General features: G+C 38.6%; 1 protein-coding gene across 3 annotated transcripts; it reads left to right on the top strand.

Annotated features, from left to right (window-relative positions):
- Nucleotides 1–903: 903 nt before the first annotated feature.
- Nucleotides 904–17,904, top strand: LOC134745178 (longitudinals lacking protein, isoforms H/M/V-like). 3 transcript variants are annotated; one of them, XM_063679169.1, is made up of 6 exons: nucleotides 904–1,092; nucleotides 1,934–2,074; nucleotides 2,609–2,740; nucleotides 3,737–4,106; nucleotides 16,002–16,182; nucleotides 16,561–17,904. In XM_063679169.1, the coding sequence occupies exons 1-6, from the start codon at nucleotides 1,015–1,017 to the stop codon at nucleotides 17,195–17,197; spliced, it is 1,539 nt and encodes a 512-aa protein (XP_063535239.1). In that variant the 5' UTR covers nucleotides 904–1,014; the 3' UTR covers nucleotides 17,198–17,904. The 3 variants fall into 3 exon arrangements, with proteins under 3 accessions (XP_063535239.1, XP_063535256.1, XP_063535247.1); XM_063679186.1 differs by lacking the exons at nucleotides 16,002–16,182; nucleotides 16,561–17,904 and adding exons at nucleotides 12,441–12,624; nucleotides 14,278–14,413; XM_063679177.1 differs by lacking the exons at nucleotides 16,002–16,182; nucleotides 16,561–17,904 and adding exons at nucleotides 8,327–8,501; nucleotides 8,874–10,165 and having other exon boundaries at nucleotides 908–1,092.
- The last annotated feature ends 645 nt before the right edge of the window (nucleotides 17,905–18,549 follow it).

Raw genomic sequence — 18,549 nt, 5'->3', positions numbered from 1 at the left:
ATATTGTTCATCCACTGGGGGGTGCTCATTCATTGGAGGGTTTACCCTACCTATTTTAATATTGTTTAAATTTGTGTATTTAGGATGATGAGTTGACGTGTTTATAAAGCTGAAATTGTTGGAAATTGATAGGATTTCTGTTGTGTTAGGATTTTTTATATAATATAGTTTATGTTGCTATCACGGAGACAATATATAGGAGCAAAATCTCTCTGTATGAAAAGTGTCCATAAAAAACAGTAATTAGGCGGCGCCACCATACACCGAAATAATACCAAAAACAACCTACGTAATTTGGTCGGGTTATTTGTTGCCTTCTATGGTACAGTCGACGGTAATGATATGTTTACATTTTTCGCCTTATTACAAAAGAGCAAGGTGCAAAAGTGTAAACATATAGCGCGCTCCAGACTACGCGGCGCGAAGCCGTGAACGCGAGTGTGGAGTCGATTTCGCTGATTAGCGAACTAGACTACACACTCGCGTTCGCGGCTTCGCGCCGCGATTCGCGTACGAGTGTGGAGGGCCCTTATCTTTGACCTCAACTGTACATGTCATACTCATGTCCCAGAGCTTACCTAGCGCCACCTATTTACAGCTGAAAGCTGGTCACTTTTGCAATAGTTCTGCCATAAGAAATTGTCGTCCTTTCTATACCGTCCATAGTTGCTATGGTTGTCACGATAACAAAATTGTCATTAAGCGTCCTCCACACTCGTGCGCGAATCGCGGCGCGAAGCCGCGAACGCGAGTGTGAAGCCGATTTCGCAGATCTGCGACGGCCGCTCCACACTCGCGTTCGCGGCTTCGCGCCGCGATTCGTGCCCGAATGTGGAGCGACTTTAGAAAATAAACATTGAATTATTTTTAACGTAGCAACATTTTCGTAAAACTACTGTCAAATAGGCTTGATTTAGCTAAAGCTTGGTTTTCGCCTGCCGAAATACAATTTTATCATTAGAATTGTTGAAAAAGAGAAGTAATCGTTCAATTAAATTAAATGGTACAAATATAATGGCAGACTCGCAGTTTTGTTTGGAGTGGGACTCCCACAACAAAAACATTTGTAATGGTTTAAGTTCTCTACAACAGGTGAGTGTTAATGCGATAATGCGTTTTTTACATTTTTTCGGGATTATATTATTGTTTTTAACCCTCTTATTTAGAAGCTTCTAGAAGAAAAAGAACGAAATGGAACTGAGCTTGACCTACGGTTGACGATTTCCATCTCAATAAATTGCCGGGTTTTTTATATTTTGCTCACTCGTTCTGTACAAACAATAATCTTATTATCAAGTATATTGTCAATTTTTTTTATACTAAGTCGGTGGCAAACAAGAATACGGCCCGCCTGATGTTATGCAGTCTCCGTAGCAGTTACATGCGCGTTGCCGACCCTAATACTCCTCTCCCTCGTTGAGCTCTGGCAACCTTACTCACCGGCAGGAACACAACACTATGAGTAGGGTCTAGTGTTATTTGGCTGCGGTTTTCTGTAAGGTGGAGGTACTTCCCCAGTTAGGCTCTGCTCTAGATCTGGAATGACATCCGCTGTCCTGTGCCCTACCACAGAAAGAGAGATGTCATTCACAGTGCCCACACCTCTCTTTTGGACGTAGTTTAAGGACATACCCGGGTCCGAATTGAAGTAATCACTTAATATAAACGCAATAAACATGCCATTGACTAACCCCCAATTTGTGAGATGAATGCAGAAGAGGTGCAGTTGGTGTCCCTTGGTGGTTGACACTTTAGAGACATCTACACCTCAGGCCCACTTGTACCATCACGGGGTTAAGCGGTTAAACTGTTAACCCAGTGTCAAATTGTACTGGTAACCATGGTTTAACCGGTTAACACCAGGTTAGTGGAATGGTGCAAGTGGCCCTAAGTTAATAGTAATTTAGTCATTTGAGTAATCTTTTTTGTTCAGAATGGGGAGTTTGTGGACATGACGCTGGCGGCGGACGGCCATCATGTGAAGGTGCATCAGATGGTGATGGCGCTCGCCAGCCCTTACATTAAGGAGCTCATCTCCACCGCCAACTGTCCGCATCCCGTAATCTTCTTAAATGTAAGTATCTGCTTAAACATTTATTATTTATTAGAGCTTCTTTATTCTACATAGAAATTATATTTGTAATACATATAATTTACAGGATTAAAACATCCTCCCTGTTTTAAGTTGGTTAAAAACACAGTTTAACATCAACAAGGGTGAATCTAATTTCAATATAGTTTATCCTTTTGTCTTTCTGTAGTCGCCATGCCTATGGGACTGTATAATGTTTTATTGACTGAGCAAAAGGAAATGTCTCAGTTTTTGATTGGGCAGAAATGTTTTTGTATGTCCGAAATGTCCGAATGTTCTCTACAGATCTAATTTCTCAGCTGATTTACATGAAATTAAGTGAGTAGGTTCAATAATTATATAGATTTTTTTGTCAATCCTGGTTTTGCAAATTTTCCAAAATAGCAGAGCCATGGGGTTTGCGAGCTCTACAACTCACAGAGACACTAGTTAATCAATTTGTAGGTTTTATTAAACGCTACATATACATCAGTATTTCAAGTTAAAATAATTATATCGTTTCCCTCATTATTTCAGAAAGTATCATACAAGACGCTATGCTCAATACTGGAGTACATCTACACCGGTCAGGCGTTGGTTGCCGTTGATGACATCAGTGACCTCATCATCGCTGCCAAAGAGTTACACATCAAAGGGCTGGAGGATGTGGTAAATATATTGTTAATTACCCATATGTTTATTCTTAAAAAAAACTTGCATGTGATAAACATGCTTAAAAAATTACTGTGACACATATGTATTTGTACCTTAGATTTACCTATTCTGAAGTAGTTCACGTCCCAAATATGGGTCACTGAAAAAACTATGCAATATTTTAATAACATCACAAGACTCAAAAGGTGGCAGATCTTGGAACTGGACCAGAGAGATTAACCCACATAAAAGGAATGGTGATTAATGGACCACCACCTGGGAAAAAAAAAATAGCACATACAATCTGATTATGGCTAAGAAAGCCGATGGCAGATGAAAGTAAAAAAAAAAAAAAAAATTTTTTTGGCAACTTCCCTGTTTAAGTTGCCAAAAAATATTGCATAGTTTTCATTTAACAATGTTTACTTATGATGGTGTCATACAAATTGTGCTAAATCTGCCAGAAGAAAATATAGGCAAAGAAGGCAAACCTTCAACCTGGGGCCGATTGAATAACTTGTAACTAATTATATTAGCGGAAGTCTCTTTCTAATCAAAGAAATTGGAAACAGACTTCCGCTAATATTATTAGTTACAAGTTATTATGCAATCTGCCTCTGGTGGTCGAAAGTAAAAGGAGACCACAAGCAAACGCAATTGCCAGAATTTACAACCCAAGACTGAACAACTTGGCGCATATATGCCAGGAGACCCGATCCCAATTAGGGGTCATCCATTAATTACATCACACGTTTAGGGGAGGGGGGGGGGGGGGGGGGTGTCAAGAAAATGTTACAAGGGGGAGGGGGAGTCAGTCATTAAAAAAAATATGACCTACACCAGGGGGGGTGGCGTTTGCCGAATGTGACAAGGTGGGGGGGACGTCGTAATTAATGGATGAACCCTTACAGAACAGGGGTGGTAGAAGAGATTACTTATGATGGCAAAAAATTTATTCAGCTCATAAAAACTATATTTAAAAAGAGTCTTTTTAACTGTAAAATGTTTCAGAAAGCAGTCGGCGGGACACCATCCGTAACAGAAGTGGAAACAGATTTTGATGAAATGCCAAAAGAGGTCCCTGAAATACAAATTAAGCTCCAACGACCGGACACATCCACCCCACAATTCTCAGCGTTAAACACTTTGAAGAGAAAACTCGAAAGTAATAAGTTATCTAGTATGCCGATACGGAAAAGAGTTTTGCTAAACAAATCCGCGACAGAAAACAGTGATATGCCCGTGTTACAGACAGATGGGAAAGATAAGGAGGTTGGTTATGATGACCCATTGGATGTAGATGACCGGGATGATTATGACGACGATGGTGATCAGGACACGACAGTGGCAGTTAGTAAACCTTCAGCTGATAACCCGCAAAGTAAGTGGACTTCCTCTATTAGCATTCTGTGTATCTACCTAGTAGATAATCTTTTTTTTTTATGGGGTTTCGTCACTCAGTGACGATGTCACCCCTGTACTGAGATCTATAGTAATATAGAAGTACTGCAATACCACTGTAGGTAAAAAAGTATAGCTTGCACATCATCCTGGCCTCGTCTGATAGTGGCGATGCCAGGACGATGTTGCAGCTACCGATGTTGGCAGTTTTGATAAATGTCATGTCGTTCCTCAGCGCCTCGTGGCGGACGCACTCCATCAACACATGGTGAACATCTTCTATCTGATTGCATTCAGGGCAGTTTGGTGATGCAGCTAATTTCATAAGGTGCTTGAATTTGTTTGACGGGATGTGCCCGGAACGAAGCCTGAGGCACTCCTCAGGTAGTATCACTATACTACCTGCTTCCTGCTTAGCTTTTTGTCAAACCACCTTTTTGTCTCTCAGATCTACCTAATAGATACATGTCTTAAAGTTAATACAGAAAAAAAGTGAACTGTACAAAAACAAGTTAAACTACCCTATTCTAAAACGCACACACCTAAAGTTGTCGTTCCTAGTCGTGCCCACAGCGCCATGGACGACTATAGGTGTTATGGTGGACGCTGTCAAAGTAACCTTCACACTTTCAAGTATAAGGTTTACATTAGCTCGCTTTCGTCCGGGTTCTGGGCATTTGAGTAATGTTTGTGTTTATGACATACTTGTTGCCTAAATTAAATTTTAAAATAAATTAATAAAGCGTTAAAAGGTTAAAAATAATCAATTAAATTTGGATTGAGAAACATCTCAACTTAGTAAACTTATTAAAGTGCTGCGATTCAAAACGTTAATTTCGCCATATTTGAGAAGGAGAAAAGAAGAGCGGAGAAGATGAGAAGGTTAGCATGGTATGGGCAAGTGATGAGGAGGGGTGAATGCCATATAGGTAAAAGAATGTTAGGGATGAATGTTGATGGACGGAGAGCGAATGGTAGACCTAAAAAATTTAGACTAGACTTAAAAAACCGGCCAAGTGCGAGTCGGACTCGCGCACGAAGGGTTGCGTACAATTGCGCAAAAAATGGCAAAAAAATCACGTTTGTTGTATGGGAACCCCACTTAAATATTTATTTTATTCTGTTTTTAGTATTTGTTGTTATACCGGCAACAGAAATACATCATCTGTGAAAATTTCAACTGTAGGCTATAGGTAGCTATCACGGTTCATGAGATACAGCCTGGTGACAGACGAACAGACAGACGGACAGCGGAATCTTAGTAATAGGGTTCCGTTTTTACCCTTTGGGTACGCAACCATAAAAACGATGGATGGATTGTGTGAAAGAGGATATGAGAAAGAAAGGAGTGAGTGCTGCTGGCGCTGCTGCTGAGCTGACGAAAGATAGAGGAAAATGTTGTGCCGACCCCACATCGTGGGATAAGGGCAGGAAGAAGAAGAATTTCGCCATATTTGAGAAAATACTATAACGCAGTGTGTTTTTAAGGCATTATATTTTTAGCAAATTTTAAATGGTTTAGGTATCTTCTGATGGATGCGTTGTGTTCTATGCTTGTTTTGCATATTCCAAATATCATTTGTTTGAATCTTGACTCTAAACAACACTTTTATTATCCTATTGTGAAATACGGTTAAGAAGATGATGAAGGGACCACATGTAAAACGCATCTTGAGCGGGAAAACGTATTAACCGTGAAAGTATGAAACCACATTTAAAACGCATCTTGAGCGGGAAAACGTATTAACCGTGAAAGTATGAAACCACATTTAAAACGCATCTTGAGCGGGAAAACGTATTAACCGTGAAAGTATTAAACCACATTTAAAACGCATCTTGAGCGGGAAAACGTATTAACCGTGAAAGTATGAAACCACATTTAAAACGCATCTTGAGCGGGAAAACGTATTAACCGTGAAAGTATGAAACCACATTTAAAACGCATCTTGAGCGGGAAAACGTATTAACCGTGAAAGTATGAAACCACATTTAAAACGCATCTTGAGCGGGAAAACGTATTAACCGTGAAAGTATGAAACCACATTTAAAACGCATCTTGAGCTGGAAAACGTATTAACCGTGAAAGTATGAAACCACATTTAAAACGCATCTTGAGCGGGAAAACGTATTAACCGTGAAAGTATGAAACCACATTTAAAACGCATCTTGAGCTGGAAAACGTATTAACCGTGAAAGTATGAAACCACATTTAAAACGCATCTTGAGCGGGAAAACGTATTAACCGTGAAAGTATGAAAACAAGTTGCAGGAATCATTGTAAAATGACATATTAACGCGGGAGATCGTATTAAACGTGATCCTAGTAACCGGGTTCTACTTTATATGTGAACACGTTTCTCCTGGTTATTTCGTAGTTTCCGCACGCAGTCGCGTTCGCCCGTGTTTTACAATATCGACCCTTGTCTTGAATTGCTTTCTAACCACTCTTCTAATCACAAATTATTCTTCTAATAACAATTTCTCTTGATATCTTGATGCCATGATTCTGTTGGTTCAGATTCACTGCTTTTAAAAACACTTAAGGGGTCATCCATAAATTACGTCACACGAATTCATGGTTTTTTGGCAGTTTTGTTTCTAACGAAATCAGCAATTGGAATTGGTATATTAGAAATTTTATGACACGAAACCGATTAGGAAAAACAAATCACGAATAAAAACGATTTATCATTAAAAAAACTAGTTATCTGTAAAGCGAATTTAAATAAAGCAAAACAGTTTTCAGTTACAGGTGAAGTTAAAGTGACGTCACAAACCCTGTGACTCCACCCCCCCCCCTTGTCACAACATGTCACATTTTCTTGACTCCCTCCCTCCCCCTAAACGTGTGACGTATTTATAGATGACCCTTAATCGCGGTTTTATTTTTTTGTTACTTATATTAAAGTGTGCGTTTATTTTGTGAACGGAAACGTAACCTCACCTGACTTCCGGTAGCTGAAGAGGCGCTGTGAAAGAGCAACAGATAAGTACAGCTTTTTATTACTCTTTCACAGCTTAAACTTGCCTTACGTTGAGCTCTTATAATATTTTAGCACCTGAATCGAAAAATAAATAAATCATGGAATTTGTTTTAGCTAATTTAAATAAAATCTGAATTCAAACCTTCAAGAAAAGAGCGTATTCCCATCTTAAAGGCCGTCAACGCCCTTACAACTCCTCTGGTATCGCGGGTGTCCATGGGCGACGATTATTGCTTACCATCAGGCGATTCGTCTGTCCGTTTGCCTCTTGTATAATAAAAAAAAAATTGAACCAAATACCGTAACGGTAAATTCTTTTATAAGAGTTCAATAGGACGTGGTATATATATATATGAATTTCAGGCCTCAGACCGTAATCCGTTAAACAAAAGCCTTTGTTTCTTTTATGGAGTCTTAGTCGCGTGCCGAATACGTGCCAAAGCAACCATGTCTTTAAAAAGCAACTATAGTGATAGTATTAAGGTTCAAAATGTTACAGCTCATTCTAAGATAACGACTTTGGGTAATAAAGGACGATCGGTTGCCGGTGTGTGGCCTCAGAATACAGAGCTGCTACATAAATTTGAACCATATAAATGGGACGGTAAAATTTCTTTTTAAACGAGCTTGTTCCCGTTCAGTCAGTAGCGGTAGCATTGGTAACCGCTGAACAAAAAAAAACAAAGGCTTTTGTTTAACAGATTAGGCGTAAGAATCATTTGAGAAAATTCATACTATATAGCGAATGATCCAATGATAAAATTGTCCTATTCTTTGACAAAAATACAATAGTCATTTCAAACTTTGTCGAAATATTTTATACTTTGGATCTTTCGCTATCGTACCTCTATGCTTCAGCTACCTTAATTTGATATTTATCAATAGAGTAAACTGACTGTAGTTTAAAAAAGGATATGTGAATGTGTAAGTTATAACAACTTTATTTATGGGGGCAATTTGATCACGATAAAAATGTTAGAAGTCTCATAGAAAACATCTACATCTAGTCAGCCGAAATGTAACAGCAAAAAAATTTTTGCAGTTTCGAGGTTGAGTTGGTGAAATAGTCAAACTTTTTAATATAACACATACATTCGCTAAACATGGCTAAGGGTAAACACACTGTACCTATACCTACATACCCACATTACCCACAAACGTCATTTTACTCTAACTCCACTTTAATTTCATAATTGAAAAATCACCCTTGTTTCAGTGTCCGTCCAATACACAGTATCCAACCAAGGCAGCCTCCAACTAATTTTGAACCGGTTCCTATACTTCCTATACTACCAATATCGAGACAAGAGCCGACAGTGGCGCTGCGTGGACAACCGGAACAACAAGTGCATGGCCTCCGTATTTACAAAGGACAACATTGTGCTCCGGAGGTAGAGTATATAACTTATTCCTATACTTCCTGTACTACCAATGTCTTGGAAAATTTAAGATCTAATTTCACATCCGAAAAATTTCACAGGTGGTAATTTTTCTAAAAACATTAAACTAATGACGTGATAGAAATCAGCTGTATTTTTCATGTGCTCATATGAGCACATTGCAGAATACAAGAACATTTTTTCTGGAACCGTAGGACCACGCGCAATACGTTTTCGTTTAGGTTATGATTGTGTGCTATCATGTAATGGTTAAAAAAATACCTACACAATATTTTCTTTCCTCATTTCCAATTTTTATTACAAGTATTTGCGCCTCAGGTTTACTTATTTCAAGTAATAATTTTATTGTCACGTCATTTTCAGAGTGGGTGCACACAACCACACATTTCACGACAAGAACATCCTAAAGAAAGTCCGCGCCGGTTCAGTCTATTCAGCTCTACAAGAAGCTGAAGCCAAAAGTACTCGCAACTGCCGCGGCCGCGGACAGAAACCGCGCAAATCTGACGCGGCGGAACAATCTGACAACCAGGATAGCCGGGAAACTGAAGTTACTCAATAAATACTGCAAACAATAGCAACTAACCATAGGATCAATGTATTCAGCCCTACAAGAAGCTAAAAGTACGCGCGGACAGAAATCGCGCAGATCTGACGCGACCTATCAATCTGACAACCAGGATAACTAAGAAAATTTGTCTGCGTAAAATGACTGTTTCTGTTATAAAAACTGTCCCATGCCCTTCCTCGAGATTCCGTCAAGAGAGAACTGACAGACACACACAGATACAGATTTGCAGACACAAACACATACTGACAGATACAGATAATAATAAAAAAAATACGGTTGATATATTAGCTGTCAAAATTTAGCACAACTATTTTCGTAGAGTTTAGACATCTTATACCAACATTAAATGAGTTTTTTGAACACACATTTAAAATTACGCAATTTGATGTAAATACTCTCGGTATGTGTCAGATTAGAAATTTGGAAGTTTAAGTCTAACTTAACGTTTTTCTTTCCGACTGTATATTTAACGTAAAAACGGTCATTCTCAAAAAATATGTCTGCGGTCTAATTGCCGCGACCCATATATTTTCATACAAAATGTATGAAGAGAGTCGTGGCAATTAGACGCAACTACATACACATCCTCAGAGAATGATCCAAAAACATTACTGTCCGACCGAAACCAGTTGTTTTTGCTTTTGTTTTGGCCAAAACTGACCTTTTGGCCGAAACATGATTGTTAATCGTGCCAAAACCGGAAATTCGGTCATATTCTACCGAAAATACAGTTTGGCGCGGCGGAAAGGTTCTGCAAGTATTTTTGGCCGAAACCGAACCTTCGGCTCAAACATGATTTTTATGCCGAAACCTAGCGAAACCGAAACTTTGGTAGCAATCGATAACAAGTAACAGTCGAAGGCAAAAATATCGATCCAGATAAATAGCTCAATAATATGTGAACATATATTTTTGAAACTTTGGGAATGTATATATATTTATGCCCTTGACTGTACACACCGTACATAAGTAGATACTAGCAAACATAATAAATCTTGATGTAAATGTTATTACGCACTAGTGATAGTTATTTACAAAATATTGTATATCAGTTTTTTATTGTGTTAAGTGAGTAGGTTTAAATAAATAAGCAAACAAGTATCTTGTTGTATTATTAAAATAATAGTATAAAGAAGCGTTGGTGACCACCCATCCAAAGGTCGTGGGTTCAGTTCGAACCCCCGTTGTTAAAACAAAAATGGAGTTCTTTGGAACTGCGAAATATTTGTTACTCGTATTGAAGGAAAACATCGTGAGGAACCCCGGCCTAAGCCCAATGCGGCTAAGCTGTGGAATGATTTTTTGCCCGCGATATTTCAGTATTGATACGACCTTCAAACCTTCAAGGAAATAGCATACCTACTTCCATCTTATAGTCCGGCATCGTACTTCCACCCCTCTGGTGTTGCAGGTGTTGCATCCAGGTAGCAAAGTGACATCAGCTACGTCATAATGACGTAATTATGACGTCATAACGACGTATAAATGCTGTTCTAGCATGGGCGCCGGAAATTGCTTACCATCAGGCGATTCGGCTGTGGGGCCCGTTTATCAAAAGCTTGTAATACAAGTGGAAGTCCCTTTTTGACAGCTTTTGTTAGAAAGGGACTTCCACTTGTATTACAAGCTTTTGATAAACGGGCCCCTGCTCGTTTGCCTACCCAGGTAGCAAAGTGACGTCAGCGACGTCATAATCACGTAATTATGACGTAATAATGACGTCACCGACGTCATAATGATGTATAAATGCTACCTGGGTATATCTTAAAAAAGAAGCGTCTTATTTCTCTTCTTGGTTAGAAGGTCAAATCGCTTTTGTAAAAAACCGGATGTGCGAGAACAATTGCGAGTCGTACTCGCCCACCGAGGGTTTCGTACTTTTTAGTATTTGTTGTTATAGCGGCAAAAGAAATACATCATCTGTGAAAATTTCAGCTGTCTAGCTATCACGGTTCATGAGACAGCCTGGTGACAGACAGACAGTGGAGTCTTAGTAATAGGGTCCCGTTTTTACCCTTTGGGTACGGAACCCTAAAAATAGTGCTTGTTGTTAGTACCAGTCACAGAACACCTATTTCTAAAGAACTCGTATAGAGCAATTATTTCATGAAACCGATGCTGCCAAAACTACAGGGGGACGAGGTGAGCGAGTCCCGTGCTGTGATTGGTCCGTTCAAAGACATGTGGTCCGCCGACTGAAGTAGGATTAGTGGCGTGATTCGAAATTCGAAAATTTATCGAGTAAAGCTACCATATGCGTGGCAGAGGGGGTAGCGGGACTATGCTATGCTATGTCTTTAGAATACATGGTCTGTGGTGTATAAGTGCACGCAATCTAACGCCTTGATAATAGAGGCGTGTTCAGATATTTGTGAGCACCTTGGCCGCCTCGATATATCTGATGGCGACTGTACCAGTTCATGGAAGGTATATAGCCGAACCAATACTTTCTATGACTGTTCTCTTTTTGCACAGACTCTTCCCCATGATTCTTTTACGAGCCGTGGCTATAGTTATTTTTCAAACTCGATGGGTACGCGGGTGTCATTTCAATAAAATTTTGCCATCTGTCACTCGATAGATATAGGGATACCTATCGAGTCGAGCTTGAAAAGTATTATAAAAAGCTGAGATAACTTTAAAAAGATTAAATACGGGCCACAAAAAAATGTCGGTTCTGGCGCTCGCACGACTTATTCGAATTTGACCTATTACGTTTTCGACCATCGTAAATTATAAATATGCTTGTGATAGTTGTGATGTTCTGATGTTCCGTTGTGTTGTGATCCAAGTGATTTAATGACTGACAAGATGAGTGCTTTACAACATTTTTTTTTATACTTAGGTATCTACCTATTTACTTACAATCAGAGACTTTCAAATTTGCTGTGTGCTGTGTCCATCTAATTTGGAGTTTTTTTGCTTTTTGATTGGTAAAAAATCTGAGCACTCTCCGAGCTTCCATTTCAGACTTAACGAAAGCAATTCTGTGGAATGCTCCATTTTATGAAGATATTGCATTGCTAATTGATTTAAATAATGAAAGAGCCTACCACCAACATTAAAAAATCGAAAATCGTTATCTCCCTCTATCGCTCGAATGTTCAAAAGCAAAAGAGAGGTTGATAAAAAAAATTCAAAATTGGCGGTAGGTCCTCAGAGGGCCTACCACGAACTACTTCGTTCGTCAATTTGCCTCAATCACTCGAATATGCGACAGCAATAGAGAGGCAGATAACGAAATTTTGATGTTCGTGGTAGGCCATTCATTTTAATAGAACAGTAGCCAAATAAGTTTACGTCTATGTAAATGATCATTTGCCTTTATTCACAATCAAAAACCAATCTTATTGTTGTAGGGCTAGACACGTCATTGCAATACACGCTATCGAACCAAGGCGCTGCGCAACTAATATTAAACCGGTACATGTATGTACAAGCGTACCGGTACACAGACAACAGAAGAAAGTGGAAGTGTATTGACACGAGAGATCGCAAGTGCCCTGCTAATGTCGTCACTCGAGACAACGTCGTTATACGGAGGTAAGTCGAAAATGTACCATAATGTCATTGTAATAAGCTCTCTTATACCGGTACATTTATTAACAAACACTAACACGGTACATAGACAAGAGAAGAAAGTGAAAGTTTATTGACACGAGAGATCGCAAGTGCCCTGCTAATGTCGTCACTAGAGACAATGTCGTTATACGGAGGTAAGTCGAAAATGTACCATAATGTCATTGTAATAAGCTCTGTTATACCAGTACATCTATTAACAAACACGGTACACAGGCGAGAGAAGAAAGTGGAAGTGCTTGACTCGAGAGATCGAAAGTGTCCTGCTAATGTCGTCACTGGAGACAACGTCGTTATACGGAAGTAAGTCGAAAATGTACCATAATGTTATTGTAATAAGCTCTGTTATACCGGTACATTTATTAACAAACACGGTACACAGACAAGATAAGAAAGTGGAAGTGCTTGACTCGAGAGATCGAAAGTGTCCTGCTAAAGTCGTCACTCGAGACAACGTCGTTATACGGAAGTAAGTCGAAAATGGACCTTATCGTTGTTGTAATAATCTCTATTATACCAGTAAATGTATTCGTACAAACGTACGTTTATACCGGTACATAGACAAAAGAAGAAATTGGAAGTGCATTGACTAAAGAGATCGAAGGTGTCCAGCTGGGTTAGCTCATAATTGGCGCGACATTATCTCGCGGCGAGATAGACTACCCGTCCCTCTTTAATTAAATAAATAATAAGGACATTTTTATTTTATTTATTATTATTTATCTGACACGTGGAGGTATCAAGCTAAAATGAAAATCAATTACTCAAGTAGGTACCTATCCTAAGTTATTCCGAACACTTGGAGCAGTGTGAAGAAGTCCACGCAATCTGTAGATAAGGCCTTTGTTTATGGCGCATTTTTTGACGCTCGCGAGGGAATCAAAATCTACTTATAAAATTGACTTCCCGTTGACCTATAGTTCCCACCAACAGTGCTGCATTACGGACGTTCTGTCTATTCTGATTTTAGAAATAGAAATAGTAAAAAAAAAACAACAACACATTTATTTCGGACGCTACAATCCATATTTTGTTAGTTAAAAAAAAAATCTCTTTATTTCATAAGACGGATTCTGGCAAACAAATTACTTAAGTGAGCGAGTCATATACGATAGCATACTCATAATAATATTATTGTATCGATCGATGTATTTTATTAATGTTTTTTTTTTCTTAGCTCAGTATATTAAGAGTATTGAATTGTGGGTATTTAATAAGTAGGTATTCACATTTAGAAATTAGTATTAGTTGAATACGTTGTAAAATTTTAGTGCTAACCACCAATCATGTGTTAATTTGTTGCTATTGGTGGGAACCTATAATTGGCTTTTTGTTATTTACTTATATAACTATTGTATAATTGATAGCTGTTGGTTCTCCGAAAAATAAATAAATAAATAAGAGGGTAGAGAATATACTTAAATTATTATGTTAGTACCTAAACTAAGGTGTTGGGAGGTCCATAATTTTTATTCGTGACAAAAATATACAGACTAAATACAAACTTACAAATAACATTATAACGCATAAAATTACATTACGTGACGCATATTAGCCACGAAATGGTCCCGACTCAGCATTTTATTTTGACACTTCATTTGTTTTTTTTTTTTTCAGAATCGGCGCCCACACGCACGCCTACCACGACCAGAAGATCCTGAAAAAAGTTGTGGCTGGCTGCGTATATAGCGCTTTGAAGGACGCCGAGGAGCAATCGATGGAAATAAAAACCGAACCGAAAGTGTAGGGCCCCTGTTCTCATAGATGTTGAATACACTTTTGAACTAATATTTGTATTTTTATTTAACTAGCTTGAAACTATATGTACAAGATTGAGGTGACTGTTTGAGACACCTCACAGTTTTAGTTAGAAAAAAAAAAACTAGTTCTTGGGGAACATTTTTGTCTATGGTGAGTTTCCTTGTGTCTTCTGTAGTATAGTTTCGTATTGTTCCTTCTTCAACAGTCCCATTAAAAAAAGATCTTGTATCACAGAATAAGTAATAGTACTATCGTACAGAAAGGACACTTCCTACAAAACCGAAGGTTGACAGCGATCAGGGACGAATCATGCTGTCCCTTTCTAATGTATGGCACTATCCCTCTCGGCTATTTAGGGTTGTCAAAATTCAAGTCATTATCTTATCTGTGGTCATGCACGCAAAGGGACGTCAAGTTGTGCCAACCCTAGTAATTGCTCGGAGCAATGCTGAGCCTAACGGAGCAGAGTTTGCCCAAAAGGAGGAGTGTCTCCCCACTGTACCTAAGTAGTTACAATATTCACATGTTATATACAAAATGTTTGTGCCTTTGAGTATCCTCCAAAAATACTATTCTTCTTAATAAAAGGACGTAAGTGCCGCAAAGATACGCCCTGGTGCTTATGCGTTTACAAGGTGATTGATGAGAATATGTCTGCGGTTGCGTCTAATTTCCACGACTCGTGTCATACATTATGTCGCGGCAATTAGACTGCAGACATATTTTTTGAGAATAACCCTACATACGTAGGTACGTAGTTTTTTGTATTTTGCGTTTTTGTATCAGTTTAAAGTATGGCCACCCCCAGCCTTATATTACTTGAAATAATGTTGATTACTTTGACAGCGTAGGTACGCCATAACACTTAGATGTTCATGGCGCGGTGGGCACGACTAATTACAACGCCTTTAGGCCCCATTCGCACGAGAGCTTAAAAAGCGTTGCGTGTGTGACGCACCCATAAGTAAGAGCGAGAAACAGATATCGCTTTCTCGCTCTTACTTATGGGTGCGTCGCACACGCAACGCTTTTTAAGCTCTCGTGCGAATGGGGCCTTAGGTGTTCTTGGCGTGCGTAAGATACCCGACCATATTGTGAATATGACGGAAAACAAGTTCAAAACTATAGGTAATTAAAGATACTTTAATAAAGAAGGCTGTTACAGAGTAGACGATTATTTAACAGACAAACACGTATGGCCGGATACCTTATCTACAGCAATCTACAGTTATTAAGCGTGGCATATAAGTTATAATTTTATTTTTTATTGACATATATTATACAATTTTAATAGACCTATATGAGACCTATATATACAATGTCAATTATTTTGATTTCTACAATTTTTTGACTTTCAAAAAGTGTTCTGTAAGAATCTATTTTGAATAAAAATATTATGATTAAAATGTTAAAGTAAGTTTAATACAGTCCAAGAAATTTTAATAAATAGTAAATAGGCTGTTACTGAACAGGTAAGCTCCATCTTAGGCCCTGTTTTCACTTTCCCGCCGCCGATCAGTTTATTAAAAAAAAATACTCTAGATAGTTATCACTCAAATCTCTCAATGATATTGTTTCAGAATCAGAACCAGCAATGAACTATTCAGTATCGAAAAACGGCGTCCTCCGTCTGATATTGAATCGGTTTATGTACTCGGCGGAATATCGATACAGCGACGGCCGACGCAAATGGCGTTGCAGTAACAGGAACCTTAACTGCAAAGCTTTTGTTGTTACTAAGAATAATATGGTAGTAAGGAGGTTAGTATCCCCGGCTCTCCCCGGGTACCCGGCTCGTACCAATGAGTTTTTCGGAACTTATGTACGAAATATCATCTGATACTAGCAATGTGTAATGAGAATTGCATGCAAGTTCTTCCTAGTCTAAACCTCGCTTAAGGTTAATGTGGCTAATTCCGTCCACTAGCGTTTTTCTCGAACAACGAACCAAATTAGATAATTTCATCTACAAAGTAGCGATAGCTGTTAGTTTCAGCCATCGAAAGCAAATGTATTTTTTTTTTTCATATCATTGAAAATCAAAGAAATAGACGGAATAGTCCCTTATGACGGAATAAGCCACATTGAGTACATACAACCAAAATTTCTTTACATATTATTTTGTTTTCATATTTCCAGAATGTATAACCACATACACGCATTCCACGACAGGAAGATTTTAAAAATGGTGGCAGCAGGCAACGTCGTTGCCGCGTTACCAGAAGATTGCATAAAAGGCGCTAATCAAAGTACTTTATCTAATACACTCTGCGAGGAAAAGAAAATTAACTTAGCCGAAAGACCTTTGAAGAAAACTGTAACTAAAAAGCCCAAAGAGCAGGAGGACCGAAGCGACGCGTTTGAAAATGCCAGTGAACATTTTGAACAAGGTCTGGACGAAAAGCCTAAAAAAAGTACAAAGACAGAAAAACCATATGGGTGCAAGCAAAGCGCAGAGGCTCAAACACCCCATGAACAAAGCAATCAAAGCGATACCAAAAGACCCTTTAAACAAAGGAAGAAATTTGCAGAACCCGAACCCTTGGAGCAAGGAGCTAAAATACCATGTGAACAGGGAAAACGTGGCTCTGATCAGGGTAGTTTTTCTAAGATACCTTGTGAGGTAGAGAGGGTAGTGGCCGAAAGGCTTTGTGAACTGAAAAGTGCTGGGCAACAAGATAGTAACTTGAAAGTGGTTGAAAAGCAGGACAGTGGATTGTCAATGCCTGTTTTATCCCCGGTTGGGGAAACGTATAGGGATAGGAGAGCAAAATAGTAAATTAGATAAGTATTGTGCAGAGCGTGTAGAGAAACATAGGAAACAACAAAACATTATTTTTCACCTCAGCAGCTCGAACAAGCCTACTTTCGTCACTCCCTGGAGTGAGAAAACTGCGACTTTTCTAACTCCAGGGAGTAAAGAAAGTGCGACTTTCCTCACTCCAGGGAGTGAAACAAAGTAGCTTTTTAATTTAGTGAAGGCCATGAACTGCCACTTCATACTTTTATTACATTTTTTTATATTTTTCTGTGTAATTCGAAATACATTTTACCTTTAATATGTTCTCACTACTGAGGTGAAAAATTATGTGGGCAACACGAGAGCAAAGTTATTTTACATCTCGTGTTTTTGAGTCCCTCGCTACGCTCAAGATTCTAACTTAGAATCATAGAATCTGTCGCTTTCACGGGACTCAAAATAAACACTCGCAAGAAAAACCAACTTTCCTCTCTTGTTGCACAAATAACTATCGTATAAACAGACCGAAAAAATGTATCTCCTGTACCTAAAAGTTAAAGATGCTTAAGCCTGATTTCTCGTCGTGGCTTACATCGCTCAAAAGTGTGCCCGACACGACTTAGTTTTCGAGATAATCAATATTGTGGGAATTTGTACCAATGCTCTTAACTTTTGGGTACCGGAAAGAGAAAGAAAAAAGAGTCAAAAGACAAAAGTAAACACTACATCTGTGCATAATGCATAACCCTTGTTGATTTAAAATTTCTTTTAATAAAGTTTTTGAACAAATTTTGTTTAATTACACAAATGACCATAGCTTTTGGCAGATCAGTTAGGTAACATTGAAACCGCTTATACATTCAGTCATACGATTTTATTATTTTGTGCTAACTTTAATACAAATTTAACTACATAACCGCCCAGGTAGCAAAATTTTATTTTATTTTCTTTATTGGAGAAACAACAGAAGTAAGTACTTACAATAATAGCAAATGATAATAAGATACAGTTCAAAACATATGCACCTACCTCCTAAAACGCTCTCACTAAGAACTATACATAATATAGGTAAGGTACTTAATGCTACAGTAAACTTAACTAAGCTTAACGCACACTAAAGAAACAAGCTACACAAGGAAGTTAAGTTGTCTCAGCTAGGATTTCAAGGACTTGCTTTTGGAAACGTACTTTGTTTGTGTTGAAAATGTCTACGGCCGTGAATAGTTTATTATATGTATTGCAAAGGCGGCGCAGAGGTGCGCGGATCCCAGCGTTAGTTGAGCAATTCGGGACGGCGAATAAGGCGTTAGAGCGGGCGGTACTGCGTGAGGGGACCCTAAAGCGGATTTTGTCAAGCAGCTCCGAGCAGTCGTACCTGTCACGGCAGA

Source organism: Cydia strobilella, chromosome 1 (assembly GCF_947568885.1).
Source record: "Cydia strobilella chromosome 1, ilCydStro3.1, whole genome shotgun sequence".
NCBI lineage: Eukaryota > Metazoa > Arthropoda > Insecta > Lepidoptera > Tortricidae > Cydia > Cydia strobilella.
The sequence above is the reverse complement of the archived record's forward strand: the minus strand, read 5'-3'. Positions and strand labels throughout refer to the sequence as shown.

Coding starts and splice junctions, on each gene's coding strand:
- LOC134745178 (XM_063679169.1), top strand. CDS start 1,015: ATGGCAGACTCGCAGTTTTGTTTGGAGTGGGACTCCCACAACAAAAAC. Junction 2,075..2,608: donor ATCCCGTAATCTTCTTAAAT/GTAAGTATCTGC, acceptor TCATTATTTCAG/AAAGTATCATACAAGACGCT. Junction 2,741..3,736: donor TCAAAGGGCTGGAGGATGTG/GTAAATATATTG, acceptor AAAATGTTTCAG/AAAGCAGTCGGCGGGACACC.